The sequence below is a fragment of the Paroedura picta genome, chromosome 8 (genome assembly GCF_049243985.1).
Source record: "Paroedura picta isolate Pp20150507F chromosome 8, Ppicta_v3.0, whole genome shotgun sequence".
Taxonomy (NCBI): domain Eukaryota; kingdom Metazoa; phylum Chordata; class Lepidosauria; order Squamata; family Gekkonidae; genus Paroedura; species Paroedura picta.
This window is the reverse complement of record NC_135376.1, coordinates 1,527,924-1,550,716: the sequence shown is the minus strand read 5'-3', so window position 1 is coordinate 1,550,716 and position 22,793 is coordinate 1,527,924. Positions and strand designations below refer to the sequence as shown.

General features: G+C 52.7%; 1 protein-coding gene across 3 annotated transcripts in view; it reads left to right on the top strand.

Annotated features, from left to right (window-relative positions):
* Positions 1-17,294: 17,294 nt before the first annotated feature.
* The window catches only part of TP63 (tumor protein p63), a 117,912-nt gene continuing 112,413 nt past the window's right edge, over positions 17,295-22,793 (top strand). For 2 of the 3 annotated variants that reach the window (XM_077348010.1, XM_077348013.1), the window contains exon 1: positions 17,301-17,378. In XM_077348010.1, the coding sequence (XP_077204125.1) occupies positions 17,314-17,378 (65 nt within the window). In that variant the 5' untranslated portion in view covers positions 17,301-17,313. Of the gene's footprint in view, positions 17,379-22,793 lie in introns of all 3 variants that reach the window. The other variant, XM_077348015.1, reaches the window with a different exon arrangement.

The following is a 22,793-nucleotide window of genomic DNA, read 5'->3' as shown; positions in this document are numbered from 1 at the left end:
TGCACTCACATTAAGAAAAAAGGAGGGGTTTTTTTATGCTAAGGAAGTTTAGAGTTCAGGATAATGCTAGTAAATGTTTCCAGCCAAGTGAGGGGATCAGTCGCTTCCAGAGTTCCAAAGGATCCCTGGGAAGGGATATCCGCGCTATCACTTGTGCTGCACAAAGAGCCACACCAGATGTGCTCTGCTAGGGCCCTGCTGACTGGGGCGCTGTGAGCTCTGCAGACGCTTAAACGGGGCCGGAAGAACACCCGTGGCTGTAAGAAAAGAATGCCCACTTAGGCCAGGGGTAGTCAAACTGCGGCCCTCCAGATGTCCATGGACTACAATTCCCAGGAGCCCCCTGCCAGCATTCGCTGGCAGGGGCTCCTGGGAATTGTAGTCCATGGACATCTGGAGGGCCGCAGTTTGACTACCCCTGACTTAGGCCTTAGCATCCATGGGAAGCAGCATCCTGGACGGGAGAGGCACTTCTGGGGAGCCCTGTGCGTGAACGAGATCTTGGGGTATTTGCAGGCTGTAAGCGAAACATGAGCAGGCAGTTTGATGCGGCAGGAAAGAAGGCCAATGCAGTCTTGAGCTGTGTAAAGAGAGGCATCACAACAAAATCGCAAGATGTCAGAGTCCCTGTGCTGTATATACCACATTGGTCAGACCCCACCTGGAGTCCTGGGTGCAGTTCTGGAGGCCCCACTTCACAAAGGGTGTGGACAAAACTGAGAGGGTGCAGAGGAGGGCAACGAGGATGATCCAGGGTCTGGGGATTAAGCCGTGTGAGAAAAGGCCAGGGGACTTTGGGAATGTTCAGCCTGGAAAGGAGGAGGCTGAGAGGGGACAGGAGGGCTCTCTGGAAGGATCTGAAGGGTTGTCCCTTGGAGGAGGGCAGGGAGAGGTTCCTGGGGGCAACAGAAGAGAGGACCCACAGTAAAGAGTTTAAACTACAGGTAGAATGGTAACTGCTTAAATATCAGAGAGGCTCAGAGTCCCAACATTAAGAGGATGGGGCCAACCCCCAAGGCCCCCCCCCATGAAATATCTTACCCCTTTCACTCCCAAATACTCCGGCATGCAGAGCTACAGTAGCCAGAACATTTCACACTTATTTCGGTAGCATTCGCAACAACCTTGCAAGGATGGCCAGAGTTATCTCAGGTGTTGTTTGGGTAGAGGTGAGGCTCAATCCCTAATGGCCCTCAGAAATAGTGTTCTGCAGGGATGGGAGGATGCGCCATTGCAGAAGGGCACCCCAGAAAATGCTTCCCGAGGAAGGTCACAGGAAGCCATCTTTCCTTGCTGAATCTAGGCTGGCCAGGTCAGCCTGGGAATTTCTCCTCAGCCTCAGAGGAACAGATCCTGGTTTAAGAAGCCGACGCAGGAAGAGAACGCAGTTCCTAAACACATGTGGTGCTCTTTTCTTGCACGTTGTTCGGGCGTGAGCAGAGGTATGGTGGGCTCTGGTGGACCACAAGACTCTGCTCCAAGCAGGGCAAGAAGACGGGGGCTCTGGCTTCAGGAAGACTTGGGGCGGGGGGGGGGCATAGTGGAAACCTTCTCTTTCCCTGGGACAGACTCCGGCAGGGTGTAGGTGTTTGCTGGAGGCTATGATGACAAGAGAAATACCTTTGCAAGGCGAGGCCAGGGTGTATTTGGGCGTGACACGGGGGAAGTCGGAGCAGAGGGATTTGCTGGTGTGCAAGGGAGAGAGAAAGCTCTATTCTCTTTAATTATACCTGTGCCGGTAACTCGCTGCCTGATTTTATTTTGATTATTAATCACTGCTTAACAACTCCTTTCTTGGCTCAGGTGGGAAAGATTTCATCTGCAGCTCTGTGGAGTCCAAGATTTATGACAGACACGCAGGGCCGATCCTAGCCAAGAATATCTGACAAGTGGACAGGACGGAGAGCCCGGAAGGAAGGAGACTCTGAGCTTGTCACTGGGTGATGGGGTTTTTTTTTTAGATTTTTAAAAAGATTATTAGCAATAAAATGAATGCAGACAAAGTTCTGAAATACGAACTACAACACTATTAGAAAACATTTAAGAATCCAAGCTCGAAATTAATTCCTCGTTCTAGACAGGAAAGCATTTAATGCTCCAAATTTCTCAGACGTTTGGCTGTGTGATAGACCAGTTAGTTTACACAGAAGAATACTTTCTGCTCATTTCTCCTCCTCTTTCTGGATTTCAAGGTCGAGGACAGAGGGCACCTATTGGGTAAGGGCAGTAACCCCGTGGCCTGCTCCCTTGTTCTCTTGCCAATGGGATTGAACATCGATATGCACCCTCTTGCACAGCTGGCCCGGGCATTAAGGGGACGGGGGCAGGGATGGGGTTTTTAAATTGTATTCTATTCTATTATTGCAACTGTCTTTATCGAATATGTTTTATTGTGCCAACCGCCCCAAGCCCCTAGGGGCAGCATAGAAATTAATCATTTTATTCTATTTGGGGGGGATTACGTTCTTCTTCCAATTCTAAACAATAATTTGCCTTGCAGATCTGATGGCATTAAGAACAAATTCACAAGCATCTTTAGAGGAACTTCAGCACAATTTATTAAAAAAAAAACACACCCAAAAATCCTTTAAGGGAAAATGGTAGTTCTTTCCTCTAGGGACAACTGCAGCAATCACATTCCAGAGCTCTCTTGCTCTCCTGCCCTCCCACCAGATGTGTATAAAATTGGCATTGGTAGTCCCCCCCTCCCCCCCCCACAAAACCATCCTCATTCGTCCCTGGGTATGTTTTTGTTAATTTATATATAGAGAGAGAAATGCCACAGATCTAGCGTTTTCATTCAATTTTCTTTTATTATTATTATTTTAACTGAGAAATTTAAACAGCTTCTTGGCACTGACGCCAAACCTCTGAGATTATTGAGGCTTTCAGATCTTTTGCCCGGAGTCTGGGAAACGTTTTCTTCCTTTTGCCATCAGTGGCTAATAGGAAATTATTTCGTGGGCAGGAGACGTTGCCTTGTGTAAGGCCATGGGGAGACCAGCGTCTGGCTGTCCACTTTTCGGAACAAAGCTAGTTTGGAACATCTCGGTCTGACCCAGCATCGACCCCTTTCCCATTCAGAATAGGAGGATCCATGAGAACCCTTGAAGGAGCATCAAGCGCAAGACCTTTTTGAGGTCAGCAGGCCCAGCAGCGTGGCTTTCTTCCCAGGCATCCTAGCCGGAACGGAGATCCAGAAGAAGAGGTTTCATAGAAATGTTGTTTTAAATTCCCTTTGAGATTACAACACGAAAAAGGAAGGTTCATGTATATAAAAAATTATATTAAAACTGAATATATAGATAGTTAGAACAAGAATATTGCCTGGGATAGGTTCCTTGTTTTTCTGTTTAAATTCCTTTTGGGAAGACCTACCTTTCACACATACTAAATCAGCGGTTCCCAAACTTTTCCCCCCGATGCTGCCCCCTTGGCTCCCAGGCCACAACCCTAGTGCCTCCCCCCCCCCCCACACACACATACAAACACACCCCTCTTCCCTGCTGTCTGGTCGTGTGAAAATTCACAACATCCTGTATTGCCTCACTTCTTTTTTTTCAGTTGTTGTACAGTGGCTGTGTTTCAATCTGAGGAAATACATAATTTCTTTGTAAAATTCACTTGGGAACTCCTCTATTAAATTGTATCTGTGTTGTAAACCAGTCTATTAATTAATTAATTAATTAATTAATTAATTAATTAATTAATTAATTAAAGCACTTTCAATCCATTTTCATTGCACAAGAAGAATATTGGCAAGTTGGGACATGCCCGGAGAAGGGCAATTGGGATGGTTGAGGGGCCGGACTCCGTGCCTTACGAGGAGAGGTGCAGAGAGAGTTGGGCCTGGGTCGCTCGGAGAAGAGGTGGGTGACATGGGCTGAACGAAGAAGAAGAAGAAGAAGAAGAGGCTGAGGCTGAAGTTGAGGTCCTTTTAACAGGACCTAGGCAGAGGTGCCTGGAGACTTCAGTAACAAAATGCAGAGCAAGGTGTCTCCTATATATTGATGACACCCAATCCCAAGCCTGCACTCATAGAATCTTAGTGTTGGAAGGGATCTCCAGAGTCATCTAGTCCAACCCCCTGCACAATGCAGGAACTCACAACTATCTGCCCACCCACAGGGACCCCAATTCCATGTCCAAGTGACCCCCCCCCCAAGTAAAAATTTCCAGAATCCAGCCTGTTCTGGAGGAAATTCCCATCCCACAGTGTCAATCAGCAATCCCCTGGGTCTGCCAGGAAGGGCCACAGGAGACAAACCCTGGCACATCCCTTCCTGCCCACCCACTCACCACCTGCCTCAGTTTACTGAATTGGCATTTCAGTGAGATGGCTCTCTAGCCTCTGCTTAAAAACTTCCAAAGGAGGAGAACCCATCACTTCCCGAGGAAGCCTGTCCCACTGAGGAACCGCTCTCACTGTCAGGAACTTCTTCTGGATGTTTAGCCGAAAGTTCTTTAGAATTAATTTCAACCCGCTGGTTCTGGTCAGCTTAATTCAGCTGCTCCATAGGAATATTAAAGCACATGAGACATGCCGGCCCCGAGTATAGCATGATGGAGAGAGGCCAACTCCTGAGCCGGCCCATTGTTCCCTTGCCTTGGTGTGCTGCGACCGACTCCCCAGCTCTTCCCGTCTCTCCTTTTTGGCAAACAGTGCTAAAGTCAACCCAGACAGCTGAAGCAGCTACCATAAACCACAAGGAGCAGCTAGAATGGCGGACTTAACTGCTGCTTTCAGCTCCCCTTATTGCGAGGGGATGACTCAGGCCTTAGGAGCACCAAGACTTTGCTCCTTGACAATCTTTTGTTTGCAGTTTGGGCTTCTTTCTTTCTTGTTTGCATGTTTGCTTGCTTGCTTTGGTTTCCACCACTGCCGCAAGAGCAGACTTCAGGCTCTGGGCACAGTTTGGGAAATTTCATTTTGCTTTCTTCATGTCTGCTGTGCTCCCCAATGGGGAGCCAATCCAGCTTGCCTCTTTCTCCGCCCTTTCCTTTTACCATCACAATAGCCCTGTGAAGTAGGACAGGCTGAGAGGGTGCGACTGGCCCAAGGTCACCCAGCAAGCTTCCACAGCACAAGCTGGGATTTGAACCTGGGCCTCCCAGATTCTAGTCTGACTCACCAGCTGCTAAAGCACAGTGGCAATTCCCTGAGAAGCTCTTCCTCTACAGGCCCCAGTCCGATGAACGCTCACTTCATGCACCCCAGAGCTGCCCCTGCGCAGAAGTAAATGCACATCCTGGAAAGACCTACCTTAAGAGGCTTCTGTTGCTAGATTCAGGCAGGAATCTGTGTTGGCCTGAAGCAGCAGACCAAAGATACAGCCCAGCAGCACCTTGAAGACCAACAAATATTTTAGTTATTTGTTTGTTTGGTTGTTTGTTTGGTTGTTTGTTTATTTATTTAAAATTTATATCCCACCTTCCTTGACAAATGTCACCTTGAGGCAGCTTACAGAATAAAAACCATAAAACAGAGTAACCCATAAAAAACCATTAAAACGTTAGAAACATTACACAAGCACTAGCCGTAAAGCCCGCTATATCCAGAAATGGGCAGTGGGCGCTAGCATGGCTCTCAGGTGGGGGGGGGAGGTCACAGGGAGGGAGAGCATTTAAAATGACAGGGCAGGCCAGGGGGGGGGGGTGAGGGAGGCCTGCTTCCTCCTCCCCCCCGCCCTGCCCTGTCATTATGCAATGGTGCCATGGCAGGGAACTGGCTCCCGGCTTTGGCGCCATTTTAAATTGACAGGTGTGTGTGGGGGGAGCGAAGCCTTCCCCTCTGCCCACCCCCCACAGTTACCTGTGGTGCATCCCAATTGGGCCCTGCCTCGGACATGCCATGCCCAGTCCCCGCCCACCCACCTACCCCTTAGGCTGTTATTTTAACAACTGTTAAAGATAGTTATGAAGATGGCAGTATGAACTCAATAATAAACTCTCCAATCCAATTTAACTAACCCCAACCAGGACTAATACCATGGTCCTAAGGATGTAAAACTGGCCCTTGGTCTTCTGCATTCAGGATGGGAATGCCTAGGATGGGGCGGGACCCCCGTTCGTAACTTTGTGAGCTTTCGGGTGCAGGCACCCTTCAGGAAGATTGAAGTGGGCTGTTGCCCAGTTGGTCTGAAGTGATAAACTAAGTTTCAGTCCAGTGATACATTTAAGACAAATTTAATTCTGAGAAGAAGCTTTTGTTGGCATGCACATTTCAATATCTCTGAAGAAGTGTGCATGCACACAAAAGCTTCTACCCAGAACTAAAATAGAATGGTGCCATTGGCCTCCAGTCTCCTAGAAGTTACTGGTGAGCCCAGCCCAAAAGAAACCTCCCTCAAAGGCCCCCTCCCCCTGCCTTTGACTGATAGAAACAATAATGGGAGGCTGACCATACTCTTATGGTTGCCTAGTAACAGCCGCTGAAAACATTTGTTTCTTAAAACTACAGACACAGTTTCCTATCATTTTGCAGAGGGTTTTTTTTTTAAGATTCCTGGTGCTTTTAAAACGGATTACAGATTTTCCTGCAAACCTGGGGCTTTCGTCAGATTTGTAGAAAACATCGGTCTGGTCTGTCCATGACCCCAGTTTCTGGATTTAGGTATCCGCAGATTTGGCTCCATTGAGAATTCAGACCATTGACTGGCAAGGTAACTCAGGATGAAATCCTGTACACCCTTAACTGGGAGTAAGCCTCAATTAGCGGAGTGGGACTTACTTCAGAGTAAACATGCAAAGGCCTGCATGGGAAACATCTTGGATTTCTGCACCAGTAAAAGATAAAGGCTGTAATCCTGTTCCAAATAGCTGCCATGCAACTGGCATTGAAAACCTCAAGTTAGTAGCGCCTGGCTTGTTTCATAGGTTTTAATGGAGCTCCGTCACGACTCAGCGACTTTGGACTGAAGCCAGCCATTTAAACCTATGTTGGATTTTTTATTTCATTCCCCCCCCCCCCATTTATTCAGGAATAGGCAAATCAAGTGCAGGCACAAATCAAAAGGTTTTTGAAATTTAACTTCCAGGGGGAAGAGGATTCTCAGAGCTGAGACGTTGTATTGTGTTTTCCAGAATCAACTTTTTTGTTGTTGTTGAAGCTGTGGGCACTTATTAAATTTGAAATCACATACGTATCTAAAACGTTTCCAACCTACTTTCTCTCCTTAGACTCAGGGTTAAGGCCCTTAGCATGTCTTGTCCAGCCCTGGATGGATGCAACTAACTCCTCCTCGTGCCGAGGACACAAAAATCCAGTCAAAAGGAATTGAAACAGGAAACGGCATGCAATGTGACACTAAATATTTGTTCTACTCACTGTGTCCTACAGAGTCCAGTTGTGCCAGCAAATTTTATCCAAGGTATAAGCAACTTCCATGTGCAGGCACACCTTGAAAGCAGGTGCCCCCTGCATAAACCTTTGTTGGACTAACATTACAACTAGGCAAAGCCCCTAGTTTTAAAAACTGTCCATCGAAGGGTGGGGGGGGTGGAGGGTAGGGAGGCCCCTGCAGAACAGAGTGGCTGAGCTCACAGACGGAGCCACCGTGTTCTGCCGGAGCCCTGCCACCCTTCGCCCTCTGCACTTCCACCCTTGTGCCTGCACAGCAGGGAGGGACAGGAGGCTGCGGTCCCAGCCCCGCTCAGCTTTCCTCAGGAATGCCTCTTCCCTGCCGTCCGATCAGCTCCATGCTGCAAACCTTGCCGGACAAGACAGCAAGGCCATCTGCTCTTGGGCCCTTGGGCCCTTGCTGAAGAAGGAGATGCTCTGTGCACAGGGCCCCTGTTGGGAGGAAGGGGTGGGAAACCGGAGGACCCCGAAAGAGCTTCTCTCCTCTCTGCTTCTTTGAAGCTGTTGGGTTGTTGGAGGGGGGGGGGAGTGCATGAATCCTCAGGCTTGCCGGCCTAGGAGAGGAGGGCAGGGGTGTGGAGCCGATTCCCACGGGGCTCGGGGCTGGGCAGCCTTTGGGCACCTTACCCCCAGGCTGCACAGATCAATTGTGCCTGTCCCACGTACGGCCATGCTTCCCCTCCCCAGATCTAGGCTGTAGGGCAGGAGGGAAGGTGGGGAGGGGGGCAAGCAATTGCCCCCCCCCACCTGGCCTTCTTTCCACTTGGCAGGGATGCATGAGTCCATTGGACAGGCCCAAAAGGGGGGGTGAGGGGGCTGATCTGTGAGGGGGCAGTGCCACCAGACTTCTCCATGAAAAGGACCTTCCCCCAACCCACGAGGACTGTGTTTTTATGGCTGTGCTTGGCATGGAAAAATCCTTCCCCCTCCATTTCTGGCCTGGTTGGGGCCTCCCCTCTCTCTTTCCGATGGCCCAGCATCACACGGTGCCTCTCCCAAAGCCATCGCTCTCCCTCCCTGCAGCGGAGTTCAGTGCAGCCAGAGCAGTAGGCTGGGATGCTAGTCTCCCTTTGCCCCAGGCTAAATTCTCTTTGACAGCGGTGGATTTAATGCATCCGCAAGATGAGCCATTGCTCTGGGAATCCACCCCAAGTCACCACAGAGGTCACAGGGGTACGTGGCAGAGTCACTCGGGGCGCTTCTTCCTCTCCTCCCGTCCTGTCCCTGAGTCAAGCAGAGGCCAATGAAAGGCTAATCTCTCTCTCTCTCTCTCTCTTTGCCTAGGATGTCTTCCAAAGTGAGTGTCAGGCTGGGTCATCATCATCCCAAGAGGCTTAAGGGCTTAGCAACAACGGCAGTGAGACACAGAAAGGGATGGTCAGTTTTTAATATCTGCTGTATGTGTTTAAAGCTCTCTGTAGCTAAAAACCTTTCCAGGAGCTTTCATGGCTCATGCAGTCTGGAAGGGATTTGTACGCAAGAAAGAGCAGCCATGTTCTGGCTGCCATTTTGCTTTTAGGCAGGAGCTGCATGATACTGGAGGAAAGACGCTTGCTTTGTGAGTTCAGCATCTGTTAACTTTGAGACAGGTAATTGCTGAACTCTGGAACCACCTCTGAGGGCAGGCAGTGCTGGGGGGGGGGGAGCTGTAGATGTCTTTGCCACATGCTGCAATCCTGGCACACTCCATGTATTGCACTGGCCTGATCCTGCATGGTTAACAGGGGCGTCTTTGCATCTGGCAAGCTGGGGTTGATTCCTCCACATGCAGCCAACTGGGTGACCTTGGGCTAGTCACAGTCCTGGTAGCAAGGGAGGGTGGTATATCAATATAAAAATAAAATTATAAGAAAATAAACAGTGTTCTTTGGACTGAGCAGGAATCCCAGGGCTCTCTCAGCCTCACCTACTTCACAGGATGCCTGTTGTGGGGAGAGAGAGGGAAAGTGATTATAACCTGCTTTGAGAGTCCTTTTGGCAGTGAAAAGCAGGGTATAAATGCCAACACTTTTTCTTCTTTTTCATCAGTGCTACACTCCAGATACTTTCAAGCGGGTAGCTGTGTTGGTCTGAAGTAGCACATCAAAAATAGAGTCCAAGAGCACCTTTAAGACCCACAAAGATTTATTCAAGGCAGGAGTTTTCGAGTTTTGGTCTTAAAGGTGCTCTTGGACTCTATGTTTGTTACACTCCAGAGATACATTCATGCACCTAGGCATAAGTTGACCCACATATATTATGTACATTTTACATATTCCACACCAAAGCCAAAAAGGGTCATATATGCATTGTTTGTAAAGTATCTATATATCAGCTGTAGCTATGGTGAAGCTAATGCCCATTTCTGGTGTACAAATCTACATATGTAATGTGATAAGGATGATGATGTCAGCCATTCAGTCGTGTCCGACCCTCGGCGATTCCACAGGAAAGTCTCTGTCATGCGCCCCTGTCTCTGACTGCTCCTTTCAGTTGGTCCATGGTCATCCCTGTATCAGCTTTGCCGAGCATTCATGATTTCTCCTGTGAGTTGGATCGCATGATGTGTCCAAAGTAAGCGAGCTTTAGGCGGAATATCTTCCCTTCTAACGACACGGTTGGTTTGCTCCTCTCTAAAACTGTCTTGTTTGGCTGTCCACGGTATTTGCAGCATTCGTCTCCAACATCAATACCTAATGTAGATACCTTTAAATCCGTAACTGATGAGGCATTTCGAGATATCTTTCTAGCTGAGAGGTCGAAATACTCTAAGCCAGGGGTAGTCAAACTGCGGCCCTCCAGATGTCCATGGACTACAATTCCCAGGAGCCCCTGCCAGCATTCGCTGGCAGGGGCTCGTGGGAATTGCAGTCCATGGACATCTGGAGGGTCACAGTTTGACTACCCCTGCAATAAAATAATCCAGTAACAAAACCCCCATTAAAACCCTAATTACCACAAAAACAACAAGAACTCAGGAGATGGCAAAGGAAACCGTAGCCCTCCTTAAAACAGGGTGGCCATTTACGAAGGTGGCATTTGCAGGGGGGGGGGGACCAAGATGTTCAGCGCCAGATGTTCAGGCGCCAAAGGCAAGAGGGTCCCGTATTACCCACTTTAGCACCAGCCCCAACCACAGACCTGGCGGAAGAGCTCCGTTCTGCAGGCCCAGCGGAAGGTGGAAAGCTTCTGGGAATTGTAGTCCATGGACATCTGGAGGGCCGCAGCTTGACTACCCCTGCTCTAAGCGGTACCCCTGCATCAGGTTTGGTAGAACGTTTCCCCGGTACCTAACAGATCTTTCAGCTGCTTCCCCGGGGAAAGCATTTACAGCCGCACAATTTGAAGCCTCGCCTGCCCACTGGTGCCTGCCGGGCAGACTGAGTAGCCTCCCACTGGACTCCCTGGTCTCAGGAGACTGAGGATCTTGCTCCTGATGGGAGGCGTTGGCCGATTTATGATCCCATCTGCAGTAAGCTGAGTCAGGCTATATCACGCCTCCCTGCCTTACGTGAGGCGGGTGCTGATTTCCTTTTGGCTGACGTCTGCTGGTCTGTCACTCCCACGGCTGCGACGTTTATTCATTGATCTGTTAAAGCAAGGAAGAAATTTGTTGGCGGAAATGTCAAGGGAAGTTAAAACGGAAATATTAATTGTTTTTTCCCCCTCCTATATTGACTTTTTATGGTTTGGACTTTTATCATTTTTGCATTTATTGTGTGTATTTATTATCTTGTATATTTCTCAGTGGAACAGGCTTCCTCGGGAGGAGGTGGGCTCTCCATCATTGGAAATTTTTAAGCAGAGGCTGGAGAGCCATCTGACGGAGAGGCTGATTCTGTGAAGGCTCAAGGGGGTGGCAGGTGACAGTGGGCGAGCGATAGGGATGTGAGTGTCCTGCATAGTGCAGGGGGTTGGACTAGATGACCCAGGAGGCCCCTTCCAACTATATTATTCTGTGATTCTTTCTGATGTTGATTGTTGTTAAGAAAAGAAACAACGTTGTAAGGCAGAGAGCAGAGGGACAGCTCTAGTGCGGCATTTGTTTCTCTCCTGCAGTCTGGCTCAGACGGGGGGAAAGCAGGCACCTACTCTGCCTCAGCACCGCCCCACATATTGCCCTCCTGGACTCTGGGGCTGGTGGCAGGAGACCGGGCATGGCTGGGAGAGCCCGGCTTGGATGAGGCCGTAATTTACTGCAGGCATCTCTGTCGTGGGCATGGCCCGCTGGGGGTCTGCCAGAGGTGGGCCCGAGGCTGGGACATGTCTTGGAGAGGCTGCTGCAGACATGATGCAGCGTGGTGACCCCCATGGCCCCAGGACTATGGCGTGGCTTCAGGAACACCCAGGACAGCAGGAGGCCAGAGCATCCACCACTGAGGTGAGCTGGACGGCCGGCTTCCTTCTCTCCTCCTCTTTGTCCTTTTTGCGGTGCTTGCCACCTGCTGGCCAGGTCTCTGCTCTGCCCCAAAGAGGCCTTGGCTTGCCTCACTCACCCCCTCTTCCTATAGCCCTGTGAGCCCACCAAAGACCTCACCACCTCAGAGTTGTGGGCTCAGCTTGCTCGCCTTCCCTTCAGTGCTGGAGCCCCCTTGCAAGGTGCCAGGAAGAGGGAAGGGTGTTCCGGCTGGCCTCAGCAGGGCCCACCCCTAAGGCCACGATCCTCCTCCTCGTGGGATTCAGCTACACTGTTGTCATGGTGGGGGGGCAATAACCATCTATAGTCATTTCCTTTGCTTTCACACGCCCAAGCGCGACATAAGATGTGTTTCCACATCAATAAGTACTTCCTTAACAGTGAAAAACACTTGTCTTACTTTTTATTGTACTTTATGCAGTACAATTTCTTCTTTATATCAGCCAACTTCAGGTGGTGGTTAGGCGTCCCCAGGGCAGAGTGACCACCGATCTTTACACCACATAAACTGGTTTATTTATAATGTATTTATGTATTTATTTTGCAGCGCAAGCTATCTCTTTTCAGAAGGAAAAATAATAAAACGTAGCTACTTAATTTGATGGGGTGGTCAGGCCCAGCCTTCCAGGGAGGGATGTCAGGTGGGACCTGGGGATCCCCTGGAATCTCCGGACTAAAGAGATCAGTTCCCCTGGAGAAAACGGCTGCTTTGAGGGGTGGGCGGCAGAGTGGTCCTCCCCACCCCCAGTCCCAGCCCTGCCTGGCTCCATTCTCCAGTATTTCCCACCCCAGAGCTGTTTCTAACACCAGCCAAACACCCAAACATGGATTTTTTTTTGGGGGGGGGGGTGAAATATATATAAAGGGATGGGTCCTTTGAGAGGAGGGAGGGGGAGCCTGTGTTGCTTTTTTTCCGGGGCAGCCAGAAAATTGTCCCTCCCTGTTCTAATCCTGCCTTGTTAGAAAAGCAAAATGTCTTTCATCGGAGTCTGGTGCGATCCGTTTGCACACCTGCCATTTCCTGCTGCTCTCATAAAACGCTGAAGCAAGATGAGGACAACTCCCCCTCTTACTGGCTCCCATGGAGTCTGGGGGCGGGAAGGGGTGGGCCGCAGATGTCTGCCCGGCTCTGCTTTCGTCTGACTCCCCCAGACTTAAAAACAGCCACTGCAGTGACTAACAGCATTGCTGCCCGGCCACCTCCGCAAATTCCTCCGGCAGAGTTTGTGGAGCCACCTGAATGTTGCAGGACCCTCCAACTCCTCTCTTGGGGAGGGTCAACAGTTGCCCAGGGCTGTCCCTGGCACCACGAATGGCCCTCCGGCCATGGGCAACCCCTGTCCCCACCCAGACCCTCTTCTTCACTTGGAGGAGATGCCTTGTAAGCCCTTGTGGTGTCCTGGTTGGAGACTCAGAGGCAAACTGGAGCGTGTCCAGAGGAGGGCAACCAAGATGGTGAGGGGTTTGGAGACCAAGACATATGAAGAAAGGTTGGGAGAGCTTGGTCTGTTTAGCCTAGAGAAGAGATGACTGAGAGGGGATTTGATAGCCATCTTCAAGTATTTAAAAGGGTACCAAGATGAAGCAGAGTTGTTCTCTCTTGCCCCGGAGGGACGGACGAGAACCAATGGGATGAAATTAATTCAAAAGAAATTCCATATAAACATTAGGAAGAAGTTCCTGACTGTTAGAGTGGTTCCTCAGTGGAATAGGCTTCCTCGGGAGGTGGTGGGTTCTCCTTCCTTTTTAAGCAGAGGCTGGAGAGCCATCTGACGGAGAGGCTGATTCTGTGAACTCAGGCAGATGGTGAGTGGGGGCCTGAGCTTGGCTCTAGTGAGCATTAATTGTATGCTCAAGGAAATGTTGATCACCACTTTGGGGTCAGAAGGCAAATTTCTTCCAGGCCAGACTGGCCAGGGATTCTGGGTGGCCAGGCCACTGTGAGTTTCCTGCATTCTGCAAGGGGTTGGACTAGATGACCCCGGAAGTCTCTTTGAATCTAAATCAAGGACTATTTTCATTTCTGTTTTATGGGTTTTTATTCTCTTATTGTAAACCGCCAGGAGCCAGACTGGTTTCGGGTGTGGCAGTGGATAAATCCAATTCATAAATAATAATTATTAAATCCCCCCTCTTGCTATAGGAGTCACAGTTGGGCCCCTCCTATTATCAGTGCCGTGGCGAGCCCAAGGTCACCCAGCCAGCTGCATGTGGTGGAGGAGCAGGGAATCAAACCTGGCTCGCCAGATGAGAAGTCTGCGCTCCTAACAACTACCCCAAGCTGGCTCTCACTTCCCTGGAAGTGACATCACAGCAACTATGACACACTAGGAATTTCCTCTAATTTCTATGGTCCTTACCATGGAGATTGGGGGAATTCCAAGGGTACCATGGGTGGTTATAGTGTAATTTCTCATTAGATATCTGGATATTATGTCTCAGCATGTGGAGCACTCCCCCTTTCACCCAGCCATGCCTCCCCCAAACTCCTGGGATTAGCAGGCTCAGGGGCTGACAACCGACTGGCTTGTCTCCTCTGCAGTGCAATGCATCTAGTCCCCTTTTGCCTTTCTGCAAAGCTACCCATGCAGGCATGGCTGGTACATCGGGTTGCCAACTGCTTCTTGGTCTCCTTCCTCTCTGCCTACTGCCATTTTGGTCTTGTGCCAGTGTTGTGATGTCACATCTGGCGAATACTCGGAAGTCATGTCACACTGCAAATGTGGCACTCTAGGATTCAGCCCGAACTCTATGACATTCACTGGAAGTGATGTCACACCATCCGTGAGTCATCATTTTCCCCAAGGCTGAAGGGTGATGCTCTAGTTTCCAGGATCCAAACCAACTAACTTCTTCAGTTAGGGAGGGGGAAGACAGGGAGGGTACGGCACAGAGGGTCTCTGCCCTGCCCTGAATGCACAGTTAGAACAACAGGGGCTAGAAACTTCAGAACGAAGGCCATTTAATTTTGGTCAACTGGGGGACATTGCCTCCTTTCTCTGAATAAATGTAGCCTCCTTTCACACGCAGGGAGAGTATGTGGGGAGGAATGAAATGGAGTCTTCCCATCTCTATGCTCACCCATTCTGGTTTGAGATTACAAAAACCGTATCCTGGTGCTTATTCATTGGCGAGGAAGGGATCTCCTGAATGTCTGTGAGAAAGCACGAATTGATTTGTAGCAGAGTTTTCTAACTGCCTCTGCCTGGAGGTCTCCCAAGGTCGCCTTTTGATGGTCCGAGATGCTCTTGAACTCACTTCTCTTTGTTATTCCATCCTGTACCTGGCCCAGGGAGGTTTGAACTCTCAAAAGCTCACACTCTGCAAACCTTGCAGGTCGTGAAGGGGCTCCTGGATTCGAATGGAGCACGTCTCCTGCAGACCGCTGAAACGAAGCCGTTTGAAATAGTTTTCAGTGAAAGGACCCATTTCCTGGTGTCCCTCTCGGAAGCCAGGCCTGTTCTTTTCTTGGCTCCAGCCCAGAAGAGCCATTCCCTCACCCCCCACCCCCCTTCACAATTCACAGATGTTGGGAACTCATGGGACGGACGGAGGGTGGGCGGAGGAGAACGTCAGGTGTTAAATAGCTCGCTCCTCCCCAGGCTGCAGACGAAATTTCGTTCCTCCTGACAGGCCTCTGACTTCAAGTCCCAACGTCAAGAACTCCCCCTCTCCCCTCAAGCCCTTGGAGTGAGGCTCCACCTGCTTGCGGAGCTGATGTGAGCTGAGCCAACCAGACAGGGTTGCCAACCACCAGGTGGGCCCTGGAGAGCGCCCTGAATTACAAATAATCTGAGGAAGGGGGCAGCAACTCCTGAAGGCTCCTTCCCTGCTGCTAAGTGGGTTGGTGTTGAAGGTGCACGGTTGCTCTTCTCTACAAGTAATCTCCAGATGACAGAGATCCGTTTTCCTGGAGCTGCTTGGGGGGGGGGGCGCCCTGGACGGCACCTCGCCATGCTGAGCCCCCCCCCAGCCTCCACCCCCCAGAATCTCCTGCCTGCAGCTGACAGCCCTAAATCTACAGGGACCGGTTCCCCTGGAGAAATGGTGGCTCCAGTTGGCATCCTCGCCCTGCATAGGTCCCTCTCCAGGTTCCACCTTCAGGAACATTATTTTATTCCTTTATTTATTTTCATATTTATATACCGCTGCTCTCCAATCTCTCTCCAGCAATACAACATCCACAGCATTTGGTGTTCTTTGGGCTCAGGCACAAAACGCGCAGGGACCCGGAGTGTCTTTGCTCCTCCCCGGAGTCCCCTTTTATTCAGCCTTTGAGGAAGAGCTCATTCGCTTCCCAAACCGTAAACTGGAGGCTGGTTCCCAGCTGCCGTCTTGGGTGAGGCCAGAAGGGTCCGGGGGGGTTCCCTCTTGCGCTGCCTCTCCAGCATTGGCAGTCTGGGTTTCGCCTGAAGGCCGATTCACTCTGGGTATGTCTCTCCCCTTCTGCCGCGGTCTCAGGAACACAAAGTCTGAGTCGGGCCTGGTACCCGTAAGGCCAGCCCAGTTTCCTTCAAGGTCTTGGCTTTCCCGTGCAGGCACCCTTTGTCAGATGCAGGTGACAAGGTGGACCTTGGGCTGGGCATTCTGAGGCTGGCCTACCTCACAGGGGTGCTGTGAGGTCAAAGCAGAGAGAGCTCTTTGGGGTAAGGAGGGGGGAAAAAACAGCACGCTGTCTGTCTTAAAGCTCTGAGGGATCAGAGGCTGTGCCGGCCCCTCCCTTGACAAGCTCCCCTTGGGAGATTATTATTATGCATAATGCACTTTCCCCTGCAGTCCCCAACCTTCAGGGGGCCTGGAGATGTCCTGGAACGGCAGCCCTGTTCTCCAGGTGACCGAGGTCAGTCCCCTCCCCCAAGGGCGGAGTCTGTGGCATTCTCCCTTCCCATCTCTGGGATTCCCCTCACCTGGAGTTGGCAGCCCTAATTTCCTATAAACGTACACCGGCATGTGTGAATGGGAAGCGCCAAATGCTTAGAAAGCCCCCCCCCCCGCCCCGCCCCGAGGATTCAGACAGCGGGACTGGAGAAGTGGGGCTCTCTGCCCAGGGGCTTGATCCGCAGTCTGCTCCGGCTGCCCGGGCTTCCCCGTCGCTTCGGAGGCCAGAGCGGTGCGCGGGAGGCGGCGGCCAAAAGTTCCCTCCGCTCGTCGGAGTTTCTGCCGGGGCGGCAGCTGGCAATGGAGAGATCCCAATTGGGGGGGGGGAGGTTGCCAGCCTCCAGGCGGGGCCAGGAGTCGCCCCAGAACCACAGCGCCAGAGCTCCGTCCCGCTGCCGGGCATGCCTCCCGTGGCGTCCAACCGCTTGCCATGGCCTCCCGCGGAGTCTCCCGGCCGGGAGTTGGCCGCCCTAGGCCCGCGGCCGGTGGGCGCCGAAATTAGGTCCTGATGTCACCGCGGCGGGGCGGGAGGGCACCGCTGGCCCCTCTGCTGGGCGGCCGGCAGGGCTCATTGGCCGCCCCGGGCAGGCTCCACCCCGCCGCCCGCCTAGAAGAGCCCCCGGGCCACGCTCCGATGCCCCCGGCCCACCACCCGGAGCCTCCCCGCGGCACGGCGGCCATGGCCTGGGAGCCGGCCCCGATCCCCCGCGCCCTGCACGGCGGCCTCGAGCCCGCGCTCCAGCGGTGAGTCCCTGCGCCTCTCTCCCGCCCGCCCTCCCGCCCGCTCCGTCGGGAGCATCCCTGGCGGGGAGCCAGCCGAGAGGGAAGGCGAGCCTTGCGCCTGGGGCGGCCCGGGGCAGGGGGCACGCTCGGGGTCCCCGGCGCCCTCCGCAGCAGCCCCGCCGAAAGGCCCGGCCCAGGGGATGGGAGAGCCGCCGCAGAGCCGCTGCCTGCCCGGCAGGCAAGCTCAGCCTGGAGAGAGCATCTGGCTGGCGGCGCAGGGGGCCAGCCGCCATGAGTAGACCTGGTGCCCGTCTCAGGGGGCCCTTCGGACCTGGATGCAGGGGGTGGGCTCACCTTCCTTGCACGTTTCTAAGCAGAGGCTAGGGAGCCCCCAACCCCCAATGCTCATTCTGTGTGTTTAGGCAGATGGTGATGTGACTGAGCTTGAAGGAGAAGAGTTGGTTCTTAGATGCCGCTTTTCTCTGCCCAAAGGAGTCTCAAAGCAGCTTACAGTTGCCTTCCCTTTCCTCTCCCCACAACAGACACCCTGTGAGGGAGGGGAGGCTGAGAGAGCCCTGAGATTAATGAAGAAGAAGAAGAGTTGGTTCTTATATGCCACTTTTCTCTACCCAAAGGAGTCTCAAAGCAGCTTACAGTTGCCTTCCCTTTCCTCTCCCCACAACAGACACCCTGTGAGGGAGGGGAGGCTGAGAGAGCTCTGAAAGAACTGCTCGGTCGGAACAGCTTTATCAGTGCCGTGGTGAACCCAAGGTCACCCAGCTGGCTGCATGTGTGAAAGCACAGAATCAAACCCGGCTTGCCAGATTAGAAGTCTGTGCTTCTAATTACTACACCAACCTGGCTCTCCCAGCATGCCTAGAGAAATGTTGATTGTCACTTTGGGGTCAGGAGGTGAATTTTTTGGCCAGGGATTCTGTTATTTTTTGGGGGGGGGGCATCCTCTGGGCATGGAATTGGGGTCCCTGGGGGTGGGCAGGGAGTTGTGAATTCCTTGCATTCTGCCGGGGGGCTGGACTAGATGACCCTGGAGGAGCCATCCCACTCGTGGTAAGCTAGCTTTGTGTGTTCATGTGTGTGAATCCAGGTGCCCAGGGGCTGAGGGGTAGGGCTGCCAAATCCAGGTTGGGACAAGAACCTCAGAGAGTCCCAGGCCACAGAGTCCCCCCTCCAAAACACCCATTTCCTCCAGGAGAGCTGATCTCTGTTGTCTGGAGATGAGCTGTCATTCCGGGGGATCTCCACCTGGAGGCTGGCATCCACAAGACAAGTGGGTAGCAATGTGGGCCTAGAGAGCATTTGGCATGCCTTCTCTCAGGGAAGGGGAAGCTAGTTGCATAGAATGAACACTTCTCCCACCAGGGGGGGGGAGGACAAGTTGCGGAGGGGGGGCAGCAGCATTCCCTGCATGGGATGCAGCTCTGCTAGGCTGCGGTTATGCCCTGCAGTGAATGGAAGAGCTGAGGAGCACAGGAGCATCATAGGGGCCTGGCTGGGTCAGATCAGGGGCCACCTGGGCCCACCTCCTGCCTGGCTGGATCCAAAGTCCCCTTGTTTGGCCTTCCTGGGCTCAGGGCTCCCACCATGGCCGCGTCTCTGGCAAGGCTGAAACACAGTGGCAGCTCTCCCGTCTGCTCCCAGCACTGGTTACTGCTGCAGTTCATTTTGCCACCCCAGCTAAGAGCTGCTGATTAACCAGTTCTCCATGAACACGATGCACCTGGTCGGTTTATGCAGAGCTCCCACTGTCCCATCTCAAAGCAGTGGCTTCCAAAATGTAATTTAACTTTGAGTGGAGAAGTGGTTGTCAATACATTCTCTTCTGGTGAAGGTGGATCTCGGGAGAGGAGGCAGAACTCAGAGGTAGACTGCTTTGGGACCTGGAGGTTCTGTTGAACTGCTCCTGCCTTGAATAGATCTTTGTTGGTCTTAAAGGTGCCTGACTGGACTCTGATTTTATTGTGCTGCTTCAGACCAACACGGCTACTTAATTGAATCTATCTTCTAATCAGGAAGCCTTTGTAAGTAGTGAGGGCTATGCTTATTCATCGGCGAGGGAAAGACACTTTGCACTGGCTCAGAGACAACAGTCTTTATTGCTCCCTGTCTTGTAGTCTCAGTCGCTGTGGTGGGCTCTGTCCCTTTGCTTGCTTTCTGAAATGAGAGATTTTGAAATTCAGGCCTCCCCAGGTTTGCCAACATCCAGATCTCACCACTCGTTGTTGTTGTTAGGCGCAAAGTTGTGTCTGACCCATCGCGACCCCATAGACAGTGGTCCTCCAGGCCACTGGTAGTCCTTTCCTAATCTGGGACTTGTGTGGAATATGAACTCTGTATATGCTCAGGAGCACACGGATCCTTCTCTTACTGTGCAGCTTTATCTGTGAAAAACCTCTCTGTGTTTTTATCTGTTGGGAGGGCATAGAGAGGCTAGAAAGAGATGCCTGGAGCTTAAGATGGCTTTGCTGTTTTCCCTCTCCATTAAATAAAATAATCAACTGAGGAGAATCAAGTCCAGCATTTGATCAAAGCTGTAGCCCAGAACTTGCCTTCAGCACCACGGCCTACTTTGGCCCAAAGAAGTTCGGTTCCAGGTTAGAAAGAGCAAGTGTCAGAAGAACTGTAGCATTTCGCTTCCGGTTTATTTCTTCTTGAAACGGAATATTTTCAAGCCGTCTTGACTGCGTATTTCAGATGGCTGAGAAAGGAGTCAAGGCTTTGAGATTCTGGGGCTGGAGCCTGGATGGTGCGATGTTTGTGGAGGAGAGGGACCTCAGACGGGCAGGAGGCTGCTGGGTCCACCCTGCAAAGCAGCCGTCTTCGGGGGGGGGGGGGGGGGAGCGGACTGATATCCGTGGTCTGGAAATCCGTGGTGGTTCTGGGAGATCTCCAGGCCCCTCTGGAGGTTGGCAACCCTAACTACATGGCTGTATGCCTGCCTGTAGGATGCCAGAAGTCCTACCTGAGGATTACAGATGGGGGGGGGCTCTCTTGAGCCTACGGAGACTTGTTTTGGAGACACTTTCCTCTCCCCTGCCTCCCAGCTGGCAGAAAAGGAGCGTAGAGGCCTGGCCAGGACCGAGCAGCAGCCGTGTGAAATTGCTGGCGGTCCGGAGCTCAGGACCCCTGGCTTGGGGAATGTGGACCGTGGCCAGCAGAGGGCTGGCAGGGTGACGCCTGGGAGGGAGGGAGGGGGCGTGGCCCAGAGTGCAGATTTGTTTTCCTTGGGAAGGAGCCGTCTTGGACTTTCGACAAGCTCCGCCAGCTGCGGATATCAGAGGCGGCCGTCCCTCCAGCCCTTCTGGGACGGAGCCCTGGACAGAAACCCGAATGGCGCAAAGGGAGTTTTCTGGTTGCGGAGCAGAACCGGCGGCCCAAGAAATGTGGATCCTGATAAACAAAGGATGGCAGAGCGACCAAGTGTGAACACCCAGAGGCCCAGTTCTGATACTGTAGGACGGGGGTCCCCAGAATGGCACCCACAGCACCCACTGCCCCTTTCCTGGTACCCCTCAAATGCTATTAGGAAATGGGTGGGCCTCGGCAAGGGGTTTGCCCAGCAGGGCTTCTGATTGGCTGGGCAGCCTGTGGAACGGAGCTCCTGCCTGCCTGCCAGTCTCCAGGTGGGTGCCAAGAGGAAATGGACCGGCCACCTGCGTGAAGCCAAGCCTATAAAGCAGGGGTAGTCAAACTGCGGCCTTCCAGCCAGCATGGGGTCGTGGTTAAGAGTGGCGGCCTCTAATCTGGATTCCCCTCTACTCTTCCACAGGCAGCCAGCGGGGTGGCCTTGGGCCAGTCCCAGTTCTCTCGGAGCTCTCTCACCCCTCCTCCCTCACAGGGTGCCTGTCCGTTGTGGGAGAGGAGGGGAAGGCGATTGTAAACCTCGAGACTCCTCTGGGTAGTGAAAAGTGAGCTAGAAGAAACAACTTCTAGCAGAAGCGGAAGTCTCTCCTTCCAGGAGAACTGATCTCTGGGGCCCGGAGACCCCTTGTGACTCCGGAAGAAATCCAAGCCCCACGTGGAGGTTGGGAATCCCAGCCGTGTAGCTGTCAGGAGAGGGTAGTTTCCCCACGGGTCACAGAAGGGCTCCATGAGACTGTCGGCTGGGGTCCCGTCTGCACTGCCTTGAGAAGGGAGGTAAGATGTGGTGGGTGGTTACCTGGAAAGGATGGTGTTTGGGGAGAAGGCCCGGTCACCAGGGCTGGCCACCTCTGGTAGTGCCCGGAGAGCTGCTAGGACGACGGATCTCTAGACAGCAAAGATCAGTTCCCTTGGAGGAAATGGCTGCTCTGTGGGGAGGGCTCTGGGCATTGTACGTGGAGGGGGTCCCTCCGTGTCCCATTGGCCGGACAGAGAGCTTCTACCCCTCACTGGACGTCTTCAAGCAACGTTGGGAGAGATCATAGAATCATAGAATCGTAGAGTTGGAAGGGGCCATGCAGGCCATCTAGTCCAACACCCTGCTCTACGCAGGATCAGCCCAGAGCATCCTAAAGACCCTTCTCCTGGATGCTAGAGGCTGATCCTGCACTGAGCAGGGGGTGGGACTAGATGGCTTTCATGGCCCCTTCCCACTGTAGGATTAGGAGTCTAGTTCAGCCATGGAATGGGCGGCCTAAGGGGGTGGGGAGCTCCCCCTCACTGGCCGTCTTCAAGCAGCGGCTGGACAGATCCTTCTCCTGGATGCTTGAGGCTGATCCTGCACTGAGCAGGGGGTGGGACTAGATGGCCTGCATGGCCCCTTCCCACTCTGGGATTCTAGAAGTCTATTTCAGCAGGGGAAGGGGCTGCCTAAGGAGGTGGGGAGCTCCCCCTCACTGGCCGTCTTCAAGCAGCGGCTGGACAGATCCTTCTCCTGGATGCTTGAGGGTGATCCTGCACTGAGCAGGGGGTGGGACTAGATGGCCCCTTCCCACTCTAGGATTCTAGGAGTCTAGTTCAGCAGTGGAAGGGGCTGCCTAAGGAGGTGGGGAGCTCCCCCTCACTGGCCGTCTTCAGGCAGCGGCTGGACAGATCCTTCTCCTGGATGCTGGAGGCTGATCCTGCACTGAGCAGGGGGTGGGACTAGATGGCCTGCATGGCCCCTTCCCACTCTGGGATTCTAGAAGTCTATTTCAGCAGGGGAAGGGGCTGCCTAAGGAGGTGGGGAGCTCCCCCTCACTGGCCGTCTTCAAGCAGCGGCTGGACAGATCCTTCTCCTGGATGCTTGAGGCTGATCCTGCACTGAGCAGGGGCTGGACTAGATGGCCTGCATGGCCCCTTCCCACTCTAGGATTCTAGGAGTCTAGTTCAGCAGGGGAAGGGGCTGCCTAAGGAGGTGGTGAGCTCCCCTCACTGGCCGTCTTCAAGCAGCGGCTGGACAGATCCTTCTCCTGGATGCTGGAGGCTGATCCTGCACTGAGCAGGGGGTGGGACTAG